Here is a 14,552-nt window from a genome sequence, read left to right on the forward strand (position 1 = left end):
AAAAGAAGAAAGGTAGCATAAATTCTGGAACGTCTTTATGATACCTCATACTGGTAACTTAAAACTATGGTGGCATTGAAATGTGAAATACACAGTTATCTCCTTTACTTCATCCCCATTGCTTATTCCCTTTGGCCTCCTAGCCATATCACTCTCTCTCGAGTGATTCTGAGTTTAAATGTAGGTGACCTCAGCTCTATTTTAAAAAAAAACAACTTAATGTATATTTGATTTTTAAAAAAATATCGCATGGCTTATTCATATTTGAAAAAAGATCCGCTGAGGCTTTTTAAGTTAAGGATCCAAGATAAACAATTAGATTTTTGGCTTTGAAGAGTATTGAAATACCTTTCAGCTATGTATTGGATTTGCAGCACTTTGAGGAGTATTCAGGAACGGTTAATACACTAATTACTAGAGGTCACAAGAGTTGCCATAATTGACAGTCTTTTCAATCTCCTTACACTCCAGAGTGTGAAATACAGTAGGAAAGTAGGGAAATGATGCAACTTCCAAATTAGGAGGATGGGGAATGGTACTGGAAAGTAACTTTCCTGCCGGGCTCCAGGGTTCCTAACGTATTTAAGCTACAAACTACAAACGCGATAAAGACATCTAATTTTTCTACAAATCGTCACAGCTACCCGGGCAAACTGGAAAATAGATCTTAACTGAGTCAGAGTTGCTGTTCTTCAAATAATGCGCATGGGTTTCTTGAAAAGCCACCGAGTACCAACTCTAACGCCGGTCCAAAACTGCTTTTTTAAAGCCTCCCCCAGAAATGCACCCCTTCAGCCTTGCTGCTTCCTGGATAGACCCTCCGCAGGTTTCCCCAGTCTCCGCCCTGGACGTCAGCCTCTGCACCCCGAGGCCAGCTTGGAGGGAGGAGAGGCAGAGCGGAGGGAGAGAGGAGAGCCAGCGAGCGAAATGGTCAAGTCCTCCTTAACTCCGGGCCCCCTCGCGGGCCTCACCCCTCCTCCCGGGGGCTGAGATTGGAGAGGAAGTGGGAAGGCTCCAATCTGCTCCTCACGCCAGCGCCCTCATGCCCCCACCCTTCTCGTCAGCTCGGGGCTTCGGCGCGCCTCACCCCCGCCCCTCGCCCCGGGAGAGGAGCGGGCGGCGCGGTAGGGCTCGCGGAGAGAAGCCGGGGGGAGCGGACAGCCTCCGCTCGGGAGCAGGAGCCCGAAGCCGCCCGCCCACAGCCGAGCCAGGCCCGAGGGCAGCCCCGGAGAGCGCGGCGGCCGGATGCGCGGGCGCGTCACTTCCGGGCGGTGCAGCGGCGGCCGCTTGGAAGATGGCTGCGCCCTGTGGCTCGGAGCTGCCCGCCAACTCGCCGCTAAAAATCCCGAAGATGGAGGTGCTCTCCCCGGCTTCTCCTGGTGGCCTGAGCGACGGAAATCCATCGCTGTCCGACCCTTCCACGCCTCGGGGTGCCTCCCCGCTCGGGCCGGGCAGTGCGGCGGGCTCAGGGGCAGCGGCGTCCGGGGGTCTCGGGCTGGGGCTGGGGGGCCGCAGCGCCGCCTCGTCCTCGGTCTCCTTCTCCCCTGGTGGCGGCGGTGGCGGGGCTGCGGCAGCCGCCGCCGCCGCCTGCCGGGGCATGTCGTGGACGCCGGCCGAGACGAACGCGCTCATCGCAGTGTGGGGCAACGAGCGGCTGGTGGAAGCGCGGTACCAGCAGCTGGAGGGAGCCGGCACGGTGTTCGGCAGCAAGGCCCCTGGGCCAGCCATGTACGAGCGCGTGTCCCGGGCCCTGGCCGAGCTGGGCTACGAGCGGACCCCGTCCCAGTGCCGGGAGCGCATCAAGGTAACCGGCCGCCCGGCCTGGGGCAGCGAACCAGAGGCAGAGAGAAGGCGGGGAAGCGGGCCTCGGGGGCGGGGGCCGGTCTGAGCGCAGGGCTCCCCTCCGGGGCCCGGTGGGTGATTCGCATCTCCTCCGCCTTTTTCTTCTCTCCCTGGGAAGGGAGCTTTTTTCCAGATGGCCGCCAGCCCGTAGGTTTCCTGAGTTTGAAGTTGGGCGTGCCTGCCGCCGCCCCTCTTTCTTGCCAATTGAGGATGTTCCTGCGCTCTGAAGTTGGTAGTTTCTCATTGTGCGCTGTGCGGCAGTCCCCGTGTCGCTGGCGCCTCTCGCCCCCACCGCCGGGGCCCCTCGCTTTGTTCCAGGCTGAGGGGCTCCCAGGCAGAGGCTTACCAGCCGGGGCGGCTTTGAGGAAGGGTAGAAGAGGGGGGCCGGTGAGCCCCCAGTTTAGGAATTTTCAAATGAGTGGCAGTGCAGAGCCGTGCAAAAAGCGCCTTTGGACGACTGGCCTTTGTGTCGGTCGCCTTGCTTCTAACTTGAGCTTCGAAGGACGAGTAAGCCTTGAGATGCTTTGGAGAATTGGAAAGGCTTGATTGCAGTCAGCTAGTGTATTGTTATCGTGGAGTTAGGGGCGCAATTAAAGTTAGCCTGGCTGAGAGTTGGTGTGGAATTTGTGGAGTGTCGATGCCTCCAGAGTTAGATTGGCTTGAGGCCCTGCTATGTTTCTGACTAAGCTCCTTCATGAAAGCCAGTTTTTCCCTGCTTAATTAGGTATTGTGCCGGATGTGGTGATAAGTAAAGCTCTCAGTGTGCATCTGGCTCTCGTTGTGTATCTGAATGTTTAACTACAGAGGATTAATTTGGGCTAGAAATTTTTATCACCAGCCAGGTTATCTTTTCGCTGTTTCTATTGACTTTTAATCTAGGCTTTCAGGTTTGTATTATGGGCAGCTAGGGAGTTGTAAGCTAGTTCCCTCATCATAGTGTCTGCTAAAAGATTCTGTTAGGATTCTTCCTCCCAGTTTTCAATGAACTACTTCTTGCTAAAAGTCATAGTTATGTGTGTACTTCTTTTCTGATAGGGTTGACACTTTTTCCAGAGCTCTTTGGGGGTAAAAACCCAGTGAAAACAATCGCAATCACACTAAAGTCAGAGATTGCTCCAGAGTTGGGGAGATCTTGGCTCATGTAGTGTTCATCCTGGGGCAATGTTGCTTAGAAAATTTGGGTCAGAAACTGAGATATTTCAAACTTATTAACTATTGTTCAAGGAATTTGGCACCCATTTCTCATTTACAAAATTGAATTGGTGTACTTGATAACATGTACCTTTAGGTCTTCTTATGCCCCCTCTTTCCCCGCCCCCCCCCCAGCCTAACAAGGTGTCATTAAAATAATCGTTTATAGACAGGACTAAAGTAGTACCTAATAGTAGCCACTGTTTCCTGAATCTCATTCATTTTTCTATTAAAGAATAGAGTTACAAATTCTATTTCAAGGTCATCAAGGTTAAATTTCTGGGCGAGTTTTTGCACTGTGCTGGTTAGCATCCACCCATCAACTTTTCTTGACTTGGAAGTGTACTTAGGCATTTGTAGCTGTTTTAGCTTGATCGATTTTTGTCCGTAGAAATTTCCCAATCAAACGGAAAAAGTGTTGTGCTATCAAAACCTCACTGACTATAAATCTCTCCATAAAATTGTTTCTCAATAACCAGGAAATACCTTGTTGGGTTACATCTTTGTCTGGTTATGAGAAGCATAACCTAAAGCAAGGAAAGGAGATTGAGCTTCTCTGAAGAATTTTTAAAAGAGGATCAGTTTACCTGTTTTCAAATAGGTAAGACCAAATTGACCTCAAGCTCTTAGAATATTTTGAAAATATGTTGATGATAATGGATTCCTAATCAACAGTTGTAGTTGACAAGGAGGACAGATAACTGTGTGTTTTTCTCTACTTGTTAAGTGATTTCAACCAAGGAACCAGATTGCTTCATTAAGAATGTTGGCCTTTCCTGCCAGAATTATAAGCTCCATAAGGCAAGTTCTGGTTTCTCTTATTCACTACTCTATCTCCAGTGCTTAGCACATTATAGACACTGGATACATATTTATTAAATTTACCAAGTAAAGTCTAGAAGGAGAATTTTGGGACGTATAGAAATCTAGATCAGTGTTACTTAAACTTTAATCCAAAGACATAGACTTTTGAAACCCCGTTTGAAAAATTTTGCATTGAAAACTAAGCTCTGTCCCTCCAGAAGACTTACCATGAATGTAATCTTAAGCATAGAAGCAAATGTTGTCACTGAAATCATAACCTTACACAGTTATGAGGTGGATGTCCAAGTAATCCAGAATATATTTATGAAAATAAAAACACAACCTTAAAAATATCGTCAGAGAATCTCAAATCCCTGAAAACAAATCTTTAGATCCCAGTTTCAGAAATGCTTGTTTAGAATGAATAATTCAGAAATTTCTTCTTTTACTTTATTGTCTTGATGAGTACTGCAAAAAGAAATTCAACAATCTTTTTTGCTTTAGATTTTATAAAATAGAAAAGAAGTAGTGCAGGAAGATATGGACCATGAGGAACTTCTTAAACAGACTAATTAATGTGCTCACTTAAATGTGAACTCATGTCAGAGGCTCACAGGGAAGGAACATCATGTGTGTCAATTAAATTTCTGGCTGAATGTATTTGGAATATTTATTAAAACTCAATTACGAAAACTCCGTAAATAATGTCTTCTAAGTTTGAAAGGAGGGAAGAGATATACAGTAACTTCGGTTTTTCCATGAAACTTTCCTTTAATCCTAGTTTCAGCATGTTGATGTAGCAGCCTTCCATCTCATCATAAGAAGGCATCAGAAAGCTGAGTGCTAGCCCAGCCTCTTCCCTGGCCATCTTCCTGAATAAACTGAAAGCACATCGCTTCCCTTTTCTGGACTGTGTTTTAGATTTCCTGTCTATTAAAATTGTAAATTTTGAAATTAATAACTCTTGGATTTTGCTACCAGAGTACTATTTTTGAATACTATCCAAGTAAATATGTATATTTCTAAGTGCACAGGATTTTAGCTTAAAGTCACATAGAAACACTTGTTTATTGCTGTAAAGGTTTTCATTTTGAAGTCTGACATGTCCTGTTACTGGTATTTGTTCAGTCATTTGGATGAAATGGATGTGTTTGAGACTGCCTTACTCCACAGATGGTTTGGTTCTGAAGTTTTGTTGTTGTTTTTTTTGTTTGTTTGTTTGCCAGAAGAAAATTTGTCCACTAACAATTCCAGCCTAATTTTGGAGTCAGATAAACACATAATAAGGTGGTTTTCTGTCCGGTCATTGCATGATTTTTCTCTTCTATAGTCCTTTTCTCCCCATCTCCATCCACCAAGTACTTGAGTGCTTACTGTGTGCAGGGCTGTATGCTAGATGTTAGGATAAATAAAAGAATTGTAATATACAGTCCAAGAGCTTACAGTGCACTTGAAGTCTGTATACACACATCAAAGAGTTAAAAAGCTCTACAACACAAGGGATGGTATGTGGTGCAGTATTTGATTAAGTGTCATATGACTAAAGCAGACAATAAATGTGATGACTTCAAAGGAGGGAGAGATCTCATCACAGTCCATACTGTAGTATTTGAAAGATCTATCTAGACTTGGCATTCATGAAAGCATTCACTTCGGAGCCAGATGCTGTATTCACACTTCAGTCAGTTAATCTGATGCACTGCAAAACTAATTCTCAAGTCCCATGTTTTTGGGTGTTCTCCAAAAATTTGCCTCTTGAGAGTTGGCTTTATGTCTTTGAAACAGATGTGTACTTCTAGCTCTGCCTCGAGATGAAAAGCAAGGTGATTGTATGACCTAAAAAGCTTGTCTTTGCTGGATCAGTACGGGTTGCTCATCAGACAAATTTAAAACTGGTTGGGAGTCTTCTGCCTAGCAAACAAAATGATCAGTTTTTTAGGGAGATTTCTTAGATTTATTCATCAATCATTAGGACATAATCATTCATAATCTTTAGGACAAATTTCGTACTTTAACAGACAAATGACACGTAGTACATTTGGTCTTTCATTTTAGCTCTCAAGCCTTGTCATTATTTGTTTGCAAGAACCAATAGGGTAAAGATGACACGGAGCCAGAAGATACCTTTGTCCCTGTATAAGCATTTTAATAGACTTCACCAATTTCTGAGGACTTTCCTCTGGGGTTTGCAGCCAAGACGGTCCCTCTGTACTATCATTGAAAGATTTCCAAGAAATACGGTATACCAAATAGTTTGTAAGAAGGATTTAGTCAGATTTGTTTGCTTCCATTTTTGACATATTCCTCTTCTGTTGTTCCCATGCCACTGTCACCCAGAAGCTTGTGTGTTCCAGAATGCTTGTCTGCTTGTGAATCTGAAACAGGCTTGATGTGTATCTTAAGAGAATAGACCATCTCAGACTACTGACCATACACTTATAGTCTTTCAGTTTAGGAGGTAAAGGTCTAACAAGCACATGTTAAAACTTTGGATGAATAGGCTTCCAAGTTTATTTCTTGACATTTTGGGAAATCTAGTGAAGAGTGGAGTGAAATTACTATGAATCCTTCATTAAGAGGATATGTTAAAGGAGAAAAGAATTTAGAAAGCACATAGTACAAACAGTGCTGTTTAGTAAAACTTTCTGTGATGATGGAAATGTGCTGTATCTAACGCAGTTCAGTGTGATAGCCACCGGTCACGTGTGGCTGTTGAGACGTTGGAATGTGGTTAGTGTGCCTGAGGAACTGAATTTTAAATTATGTTTTGTTTTAATTTAATTTTTAAAAAATATTTTATTTATTTTAGAGATAGAGTGAGCGGGGGAGGAAGAGAGGGAGAGGGACAAGTAGGCTCCACACAGAGCACAGAGCTTGACATGGGGCTCGATCTCACACCCTGAGATCATGACCTGAGCCAAAATCAAGAGTCGGATGCTTAACCGACTGAGCCACCCAGGCGCCCCTTTAATTTTTTTAATTTTAAACTATAAATGCCACATGTGGTTAGGGGCTACCATATTGAACAGTGTAGGTAAAAAGTTGTTATTTGGAGTACTAAAGAAGTCTGTTTTATGAAACAGTTCTCTGAGCTACATACTCAAACTTTTAGGGGAAGCTCAAAGTTCCTTTTTCTTGTCCCCCCTGTCACTTTACTTCTGAGGAGGAGGAACCTTGATAGAAGTCAAGAAAAATGGTCCACTGTACTAGGGAGGAAGAGCTTTTAGTGCAAGGAATAAAGTGTTATAACCTCAGTTGGCTGGGGCAAAGAGTGTCCTATTCTTGGTTCTCTAGGACGATGCCATCGATAGAACTTTCTGTGATATGAGTGTCTTATTGTCTGCACTGTCCATCAGTCACTGTGCAGTAGCCACTAGCCATAGCTGGTTATAGAATACTTGAAATGTGGCTAGTGTGACTGTGAAACTGAATTTTTAATTTTATTTAATTTTAATTAATTTAAATAGTCATGTATATCTAGCCAATGGCTATTGTATTGGCCAGAACAGCTTTGGAATAATGGTATTTAAAGTTTTTCATTTATGTACTCCCAAAAGAGTCTTTGTACTCTCTTGAACATTTTAAAGCTGACATTAAAATTTTTTCATTATATATGAAAGTTTACAGGAAGTTAATAGGATATAGGAAATAGTAAATCTAGTATGAGATGAATAAGATGTGAGGATTGGCTGTAAATTTACTCAGTAATGTACTCTGAATCAGAAAAATCCACACAAAACTCATTTCTGTAGATTTTATCAAATGCATCTTGAAAATGTTGGTCATCAGACAATATTCCACTTACATTTAAAAGAAACAATATCACTAGCCTATTTTGCTTTGGTTATTCTAAATTAAGGGGCCAAGCTTTCCACCTAAGAAATAATGGACCAGACTGGGAATGCCAGGAATCCCTAAGGTTTTAAGGTGCCTTGATTAATCATTAAAGGAAGAGTAGGGATACCCCAATGGGAGGCCACTGCGTTAGAACTCTGACCATCTTTCTGATATCTTTCTTGGCAGATATAGTGGGGCTGGGCCCTTGGATTCCACTGCCCTTAGGAAACGGGAGAAACATGTGGAGCTTAACTCTTGGCTAAAGTGCAAGAATCTGTGGGAAGATTTGGAGATCTTGCCCATCCCTTTCATCAGACTCAACTGACAGATTGATCACAGGGTTTCTCCAAATACTTAAGTGTGAAATAGGCACTTGATTTTTTTTTTTATTATTCACCCACAAATATTTGAGTACCTTGCATGGTAGACCTTAGACATGCAGCAGGGTACCATCTACCATCAAGTGTCCACCTTCCAGTGAAGGAGTCAGACTACTAAAGCACCAGTTACGGTATTGTGAGTAAGGTCTGTGTTGCATGTTGACGTTAAGTTCGTGGTGCTTCGGGCGCACACAGGAAAGGCATGTCATCATAGACTTTCAGGAGGTGGGTCTTGAAGGTAAAGTGGGACCAAACTGAGCGGAAGAAAGTAGAGAGAGATGAGCAGTTGGGGTAAAAGGCCAGAAAACGCAGAACCTAGAACAGTGCAAACCGCAAATACAGCAAAATATATTTTATTCAAGAATCCTAAACTGGAAACATCTAAATGCTGTAGTTGTTCCAAAAAATTTATAAGTGATAAGTTGCTTACAAAGTCATGCATTTCAATTGAAGAACAATTTGTTATAGTGCATGGCATTTGGTGAAGGTAGGACTTAGAATCTACAAATGACTAGTTGGTGGTGTCCTTAAGAACCAAGAAAAAGGTGGAGCAGGTAGTTTTGGAATAACAGTAGAGTGCGCATACCAATTCTAGACAGTTTTATGGTTTGTTTTTTTTTTTTTTTTTTTAGTTTATTTGACAGAGACAGCAAGAGAGGGAACACAAACAGGGAGAATGGGAGAGGGAGAAGCAGACTTCCCGCTGAGCAGGGAGCCCAATGCGGGGCTTGATCCCAGGACTCTGGGATCATGACCTGAGCTGAAGGCAGACACATAACGACTGAGCCACCCAGGCATCCCTACGTTTTGATAAATAACCTTTTTATAGTGTTGGACTGTAGTTGTGCACATATCTATTATATATCTCATTCTTATTTACTGGAAAGAAAAACCAAAGCAGTGCATCTTTTGAACATACAATAGGAAGACATATATTTTACCCTGTGGCCTAATATTCCCATGATATATATGTGTAACTGAAACACTTTCACAAAATTATGATTATAGCTAAGACTTACATAACATTTGTCACATGCCATGCACTGTTGGAAGTGTTTCACAAATATTCATTTACTTAATCCACAAAATGATATTCTCCTTAACTATGTGTAGTACACTCTGGTATGTTCTGTTCTATGTGAGCACAGGTCATTTAGCTCCAAAACCACTAGGCCATATGTCCTCTTGAGTATCATAAGTATACAGTATCTGAAAGCACCCAACACATTGCCTGTCTGGTAGGCTCTCTTTCTCCGGTCCCCTCCCTACATCCTCCTCCTCCTCCTCCACCAACTCTGCCCCAGGACTTTGCAGCATTGCCTCCCCTTTTCACCCCCGTCCCTCTGGTGCCGCTCATCTTTCCCTTCCCCAGCCACAGCCTCAAGCTCCCTCACCTAAAGCTGGTGCAAAGAAAACCTGGGTGGATGGGGGTGCCCGCTCCCACTGGTACTGGGCAGCTGGCTTACTCCTTGGGGACTGGCAGCTCAGGGTCACGTTGGTCCCCACACGCCCAGGAGACGGCAGGATGGAGGAGCTGGAGGAACTGGAGCAGGGAGACAGGTTAAAAACTCAACCCCAAGGCACCAACAGATCCCTCCCACACACCCCCAAACACACGCCCCCCTCCCTTCTATCGCTCTGTCTGCCCTCCTCCAACCTTTATGCTCAGCCATTTGGGAGAGAGAGCTGCCTGGCCTCCACTGGGGCTGGGGCAGATGTTGCCAAGTGTGCGCTTCTCACTTACCCAGCACCCTGAGCTCTAGAGTTTTGCTGCTGTGGCTCCTTTTGATGCCTTGGTGGTCTTGCACATTCACAGAGCAGCGGTAGGACCCAGAGTCTTTCTCCCGGAGGCCCTGCAGCCGCAGGGACACATTCTGGGAGGGCATGGAGTAGACCAGGGATACCCCCGGTTTGCTTGACGTGACCCCGCTGATGTACGCCAACACCTGGTGTGGGACACGATGCCTCCCCGTTATTACATGTGTGCCCTGTGCCCACAGGCTCGGCTAATCCGCCCCCTCCAGACTGGCAGTCTTCAAGCCTTCCTCCCCTGTACTCACCCCCTCTAACCTGTCCCAGCTCCCCATTCACCCCCTGTCTCCCTAGGCTCCCTCTCACTGCCCCTGGGTCCTCTTCCCCACAACAGTTCTTGATCCCCTGTGCTCTGTCTCTTCATCTTCCACTTGGGGCGTTTAGAAAGGTGGTCACAACCTACTAAAATTGATTTCCCAACCCAACCCACTAATGGGCCATAACCTGCAGTTAGATAAAAGAAGATTAGAAGATACTGAGGTGAGATCAAGGTATTTTCAGTCATTGTGCTCTTTTAGATTTAAGGTATCAGAACTTCAGAAACATCATAATTTGGAACAGGTCACGTCCCAGATGTTCTGGTGAAATGTTTTGTACTGTGTAGTTCTAGAGAGCTGGAGCCTAGGGTTGGTGGGAACAGAGTGGAAGGAGGTGGGAAGTGATAAGAAATGAGACTGGAGACATAAACAAGAAGTGAGATAATGTACTAAGGAGTTTCGACTTTACCCTAATCATCAAAGAGCAGTAAGCTGGGGAATGGACATAGTTAGCCTTAGGGTTTGGACTGGCTGTGATGTGGAGAATGAGTTGGGAAGGGTGAGACCGGAAGCACAGAGATCATTTAGAGGCTTTTTGCAGTAAGTTGACGAGAAGTGCAATAAAACAGTGGTTATGAAAACAGAGAAGATTGTAGATTTCAGATACACCCAAATCAGCGAGGCTGTTCGGGGAATCTGAAAATTCTAATCTCTAGGGTTTGATAGATCTTAACCTGGCACACAACTTCTACCAGCTTGCACAGGATTGTTTGTTGTAGTCCTCAGAGAGCACCACAGTGCTTCATAACCTAAGTTTTTAGAGTTGGTTCTAGAACCCAATGAGATCCAACTAAAACACCATTTCAGCACAGCCCTGTCTATGTTACCTCGAGGATATATTCTAGACTCTTGGATTCTGATCTCCCTGAGCTTTGGAAGTGATTATCCTGCCTTCTTTCCGCCCCGCCTCTTTTTTCTAACATTACCAGAGGGCAAAAAAACTAAAAGTCACATCTCCAGTTTCAGATGTTAATTGTCATACAGGCCCTCTGAAGTATGCTCATATCAGGTAGAATAGTGGGTTTTTTTCCCTTTTCAAAGGTTAAATCTATGTAATATTTTAAAAAGGTTTAAAAATGGGAGGAAAAATGTCTTGAGTTTCAAAAACAAGGACCAGTACCATAAAGCTTTAGATTTTAAACAGTTGATTGTTAGGATTGCTGTGATTATTAGGTACTCCTTAATCTTATTTCTGTTGTGGGGTTCATGCAGTGTGGTCGTCTGCCTGCTATTGACCGTAGCAAAAACTTCATTCAGTGTTCAGAATGAATGCTTAACGAATCTGTGCCTCGTATGCATATGTTACAAATTATCTGGAGTTTGTAATCTATGCGGAGTCTTCCCCCCTACTGTTCTAAATCACTGGAAAATGCGTATTGGAAAAAGGCATGTATTTAAATCTGTTTTAATTCTTACCTCTTGTAGCTGAGACAGTCCTTGAGAGCCAATGGAAATACTTTTTTTTTTTTCTTGGCACTAATCAAGCGAGTGTTATCTTGTCACTTAGTGGGATGTATTGTTATTCCTTAGTAAAATACAAACCTGTGTTTATTCTCAGACATTTTAGGAATAACAGCCATTATTTTATTTTTATATATGTGTTCTTGGCTGTAGTCAAAAATTACATATTTTGAGCTACCAAGTAATACTTCATTCAATACAAATTGAAACAACAGAATGGAAGTTATTTACTTAGATATGTTTCCTAGTTGCATTTTCTCAGCCTGTGTAAGACATATCTTGTTGTAATAGCCTGAATTTTTGAAACTCACAATATTGTTTCTCTAATATCTACCTTCAGATTTCTTCATTTATTCGAATAAGTCAATTATGTTTGTAATTGATATTAATAAAACCAGAATAAAGTTCATATCTATCAAAAACTGCTTTTATTATTATTATTTTAAATTTACAGATACTTTCTCTAAAATGGAAGGAGCTGGTTTATGATTTAGAAAGAAGATGTGATAGGTCAAAAAGAACCTCAACCTTATATTTGATTTCTCTCTCTTTTTTTTTAATAAAGATTTCTATTTATTTATTTGACAGAGAGAGACACAGCGAGAGAGGGAACACAAGCAGGGGGAGTGGGAGAGGGAGAAGCAGGCTTCCCGCAGAGCGGGGAGCCTGATGCGGGGCTCGATCCCAGGATCCTGGGATCATGACCTGAGCCGAAGGCAGACGCTTGACTGAGCCACCCAGGCGCCCCTATTTGATTTCTCAATTGCCATATAAAATCTTAAGGAATTTTTATTCATTCATTCATTCATTCATTCATTCATTTAGCAAAAAATCTACTGAGCTGCTTCTGCATGCCAGGCATTGATTTAGGTGCTGGAAATATATCAGCAAACAAAATCGAAGGAAACCCCTGCCTTCAAAGAGCTTACATTCTGGTAGAAACCAATGTGATATTTAAAATAATGCAATTCAAAACAATTAGCACAATAGAAAGAAGACCACTCAAACATGATATTACTAGATATCAGCCTTATTGACCTTATAATATTTGAGCTCTTTTTTTTAAGTAGGCTCCATGCCCAGCATGGGGCTTGAACTCACTGAGATCTAGAGTCGCTTTTGCTCTGCTGACTGAGCCAGCCAGGCGCCTTGGAATGTTTGAGCTCTTACCTTTCATTGTATGTTAGTCATAAAGGTTCAGTTTGCCTTTTCTTTATTAAGAACGAGTTACATGATTTTATATTAGACCTTTTTATTGTGATATGTCCAGTTGTCACTGAGGTTTGCCCCATGAAGCAGCGAAGTACAACATTGTTCCTATTCATTCAGTCATTAGATAATGCACACCCCTGTTCAGTCTCCCGCATAACCAGGTAATGTCCCTTCTCTCTTTTGCAAATTAGGAGACATGGTTAATAGTTGGACTTTGAGGGATCAGAGTTGTGCTTGTTTTTGAACAGTATAAAAGAATATTTTTCCTTAAGTAATATAAACCACATTACAAAATTAAGAAAAATCAGTGGAAATACTTTAACTTCATGGTAGCATAATTACATATCTATGAAATGTTATTTTTCAAAAAGTGGTGAATCTGATTTAAAAAAAAAAGATTTATTTATTTGAGAGAGCGGGGGAAGGGGCAGAAGGAGAGAATATCCAAGCAGATTCTCACTGAGCCCAGAGCCTAAAGCCTGAAGCCTGAAGCAGGGTGCGATCTCACAAGCCATGAGATCAGGACCTGTGCCAAATCCAGGAGTCGGATGCTTAACTGACTAAGCCACCCAGGTGCTCCATGATTTTAATTCCAGTAAATTTTCATGCACCAAAAAAGAATGAGAGATGCACATGCTTTTTGTTCCATTGAACTCCAAGAAAATATATGGGTCATTCATACTTATTATTTGATTCATGCTGTTCTGTCTGCCTGCTTTTCATAAGCAGGTTGCCCGATGAGTAAGGCCTATTCCTGTAGTTAGGATTCCTTTTCTCCCCTTTTCTTTATATGTCAGTGTTAGTCACCATATTCTTGCCAAGACTACACACCTTTGAAAATAGTTAAATGATTGGCTTTTATAAAGAGGAAAGACTAACAAAAAGTTAAAGAAGCTCTGCTAGTATAGCCAGGTGTTTCTGAAAACTTGAATAATCTAAAGCATGTTTATGCAACAATGTTACGTAATACGTAACAAACCTAAATCTAGGTATAACACAGATCTCACATGTTATCAAACAAAAATAACTTTAAAATACTTCTACATACCAATAAAACTAAACATCAGAAAATCAAGCTGGCATTCCTTTAACATTGGATGATGTGGTTTAGCTGAAACTTACTTGCTTTCCAGATTCTGATGCTGACTTTTTGATAAAACTTGGGGGCTACCTTTTCCTGCTTGAACTAACCTTTATTTACAAGTGGTCTCCATGTGGTGTGACTATCATTTTTGTTATAATGGCAACATTTATTCAATACAAGCTGTTAGGCAGACACTGCTTTAAGTGCTCTGTTTGTATTTTTTCATTGAACACTCACAACACATCTATGATGGAGGTACTGTTATTAGCCCCACCTAACAGATGGAGAAATTGAGGCACAGTGAGATTACTTCATCTAATGTCACAAAGCTAGCAGGTGGTGAAGTTAGACTGAGCAGTCTGTCGCCATGCTCTTAGCCACTTGTTTATATTAACCTCTTTATGAATCATCAGCCCACATTTAAAAAATGTTGACAATTGAAGTGTTTGGCAACAATGTGATCATAAACAATCAAATGCAATAGCAAAGACACATAGCAACACACGGATGTTGTTATGCTCATACATGTTACTTAAGGTAGAAGGAAAACACAAGTTTTAAAAATTCTTGCAGGTAATTCATGGTGTCCTAAGATTATAAGCACAGTGAAAA

At 42.5% G+C, this 14,552-nt stretch overlaps 1 protein-coding gene across 8 annotated transcripts in view; it reads left to right on the plus strand.

Moving 5' to 3' along the window:
• Window positions 1-1,047: 1,047 nt before the first annotated feature.
• The window catches only part of MSANTD2 (Myb/SANT DNA binding domain containing 2), a 31,439-nt gene continuing 17,934 nt past the window's right edge, over window positions 1,048-14,552 (plus strand). For 4 of the 8 annotated variants that reach the window (XR_013442557.1, XR_013442556.1, XM_078058814.1 and 1 more), the window contains exon 1: window positions 1,048-1,804. Coding sequence is in view for 6 of the 8 variants with exons in the window: in XM_078058814.1 (XP_077914940.1) it covers window positions 1,295-1,804 (510 nt within the window). In the remaining 2 variants the exon portion in view is untranslated. Of the gene's footprint in view, window positions 1,805-3,512; window positions 3,635-3,760; window positions 3,829-4,618; window positions 4,799-14,552 lie in introns of those variants that run through there. The other 4 variants (XM_078058811.1, XM_078058812.1, XM_036123263.2 and 1 more) reach the window with 4 other exon arrangements.

The sequence above is a fragment of the Halichoerus grypus genome, chromosome 11, assembly GCF_964656455.1.
Source record: "Halichoerus grypus chromosome 11, mHalGry1.hap1.1, whole genome shotgun sequence".
NCBI classification, from domain to species: Eukaryota; Metazoa; Chordata; class Mammalia; order Carnivora; family Phocidae; genus Halichoerus; species Halichoerus grypus.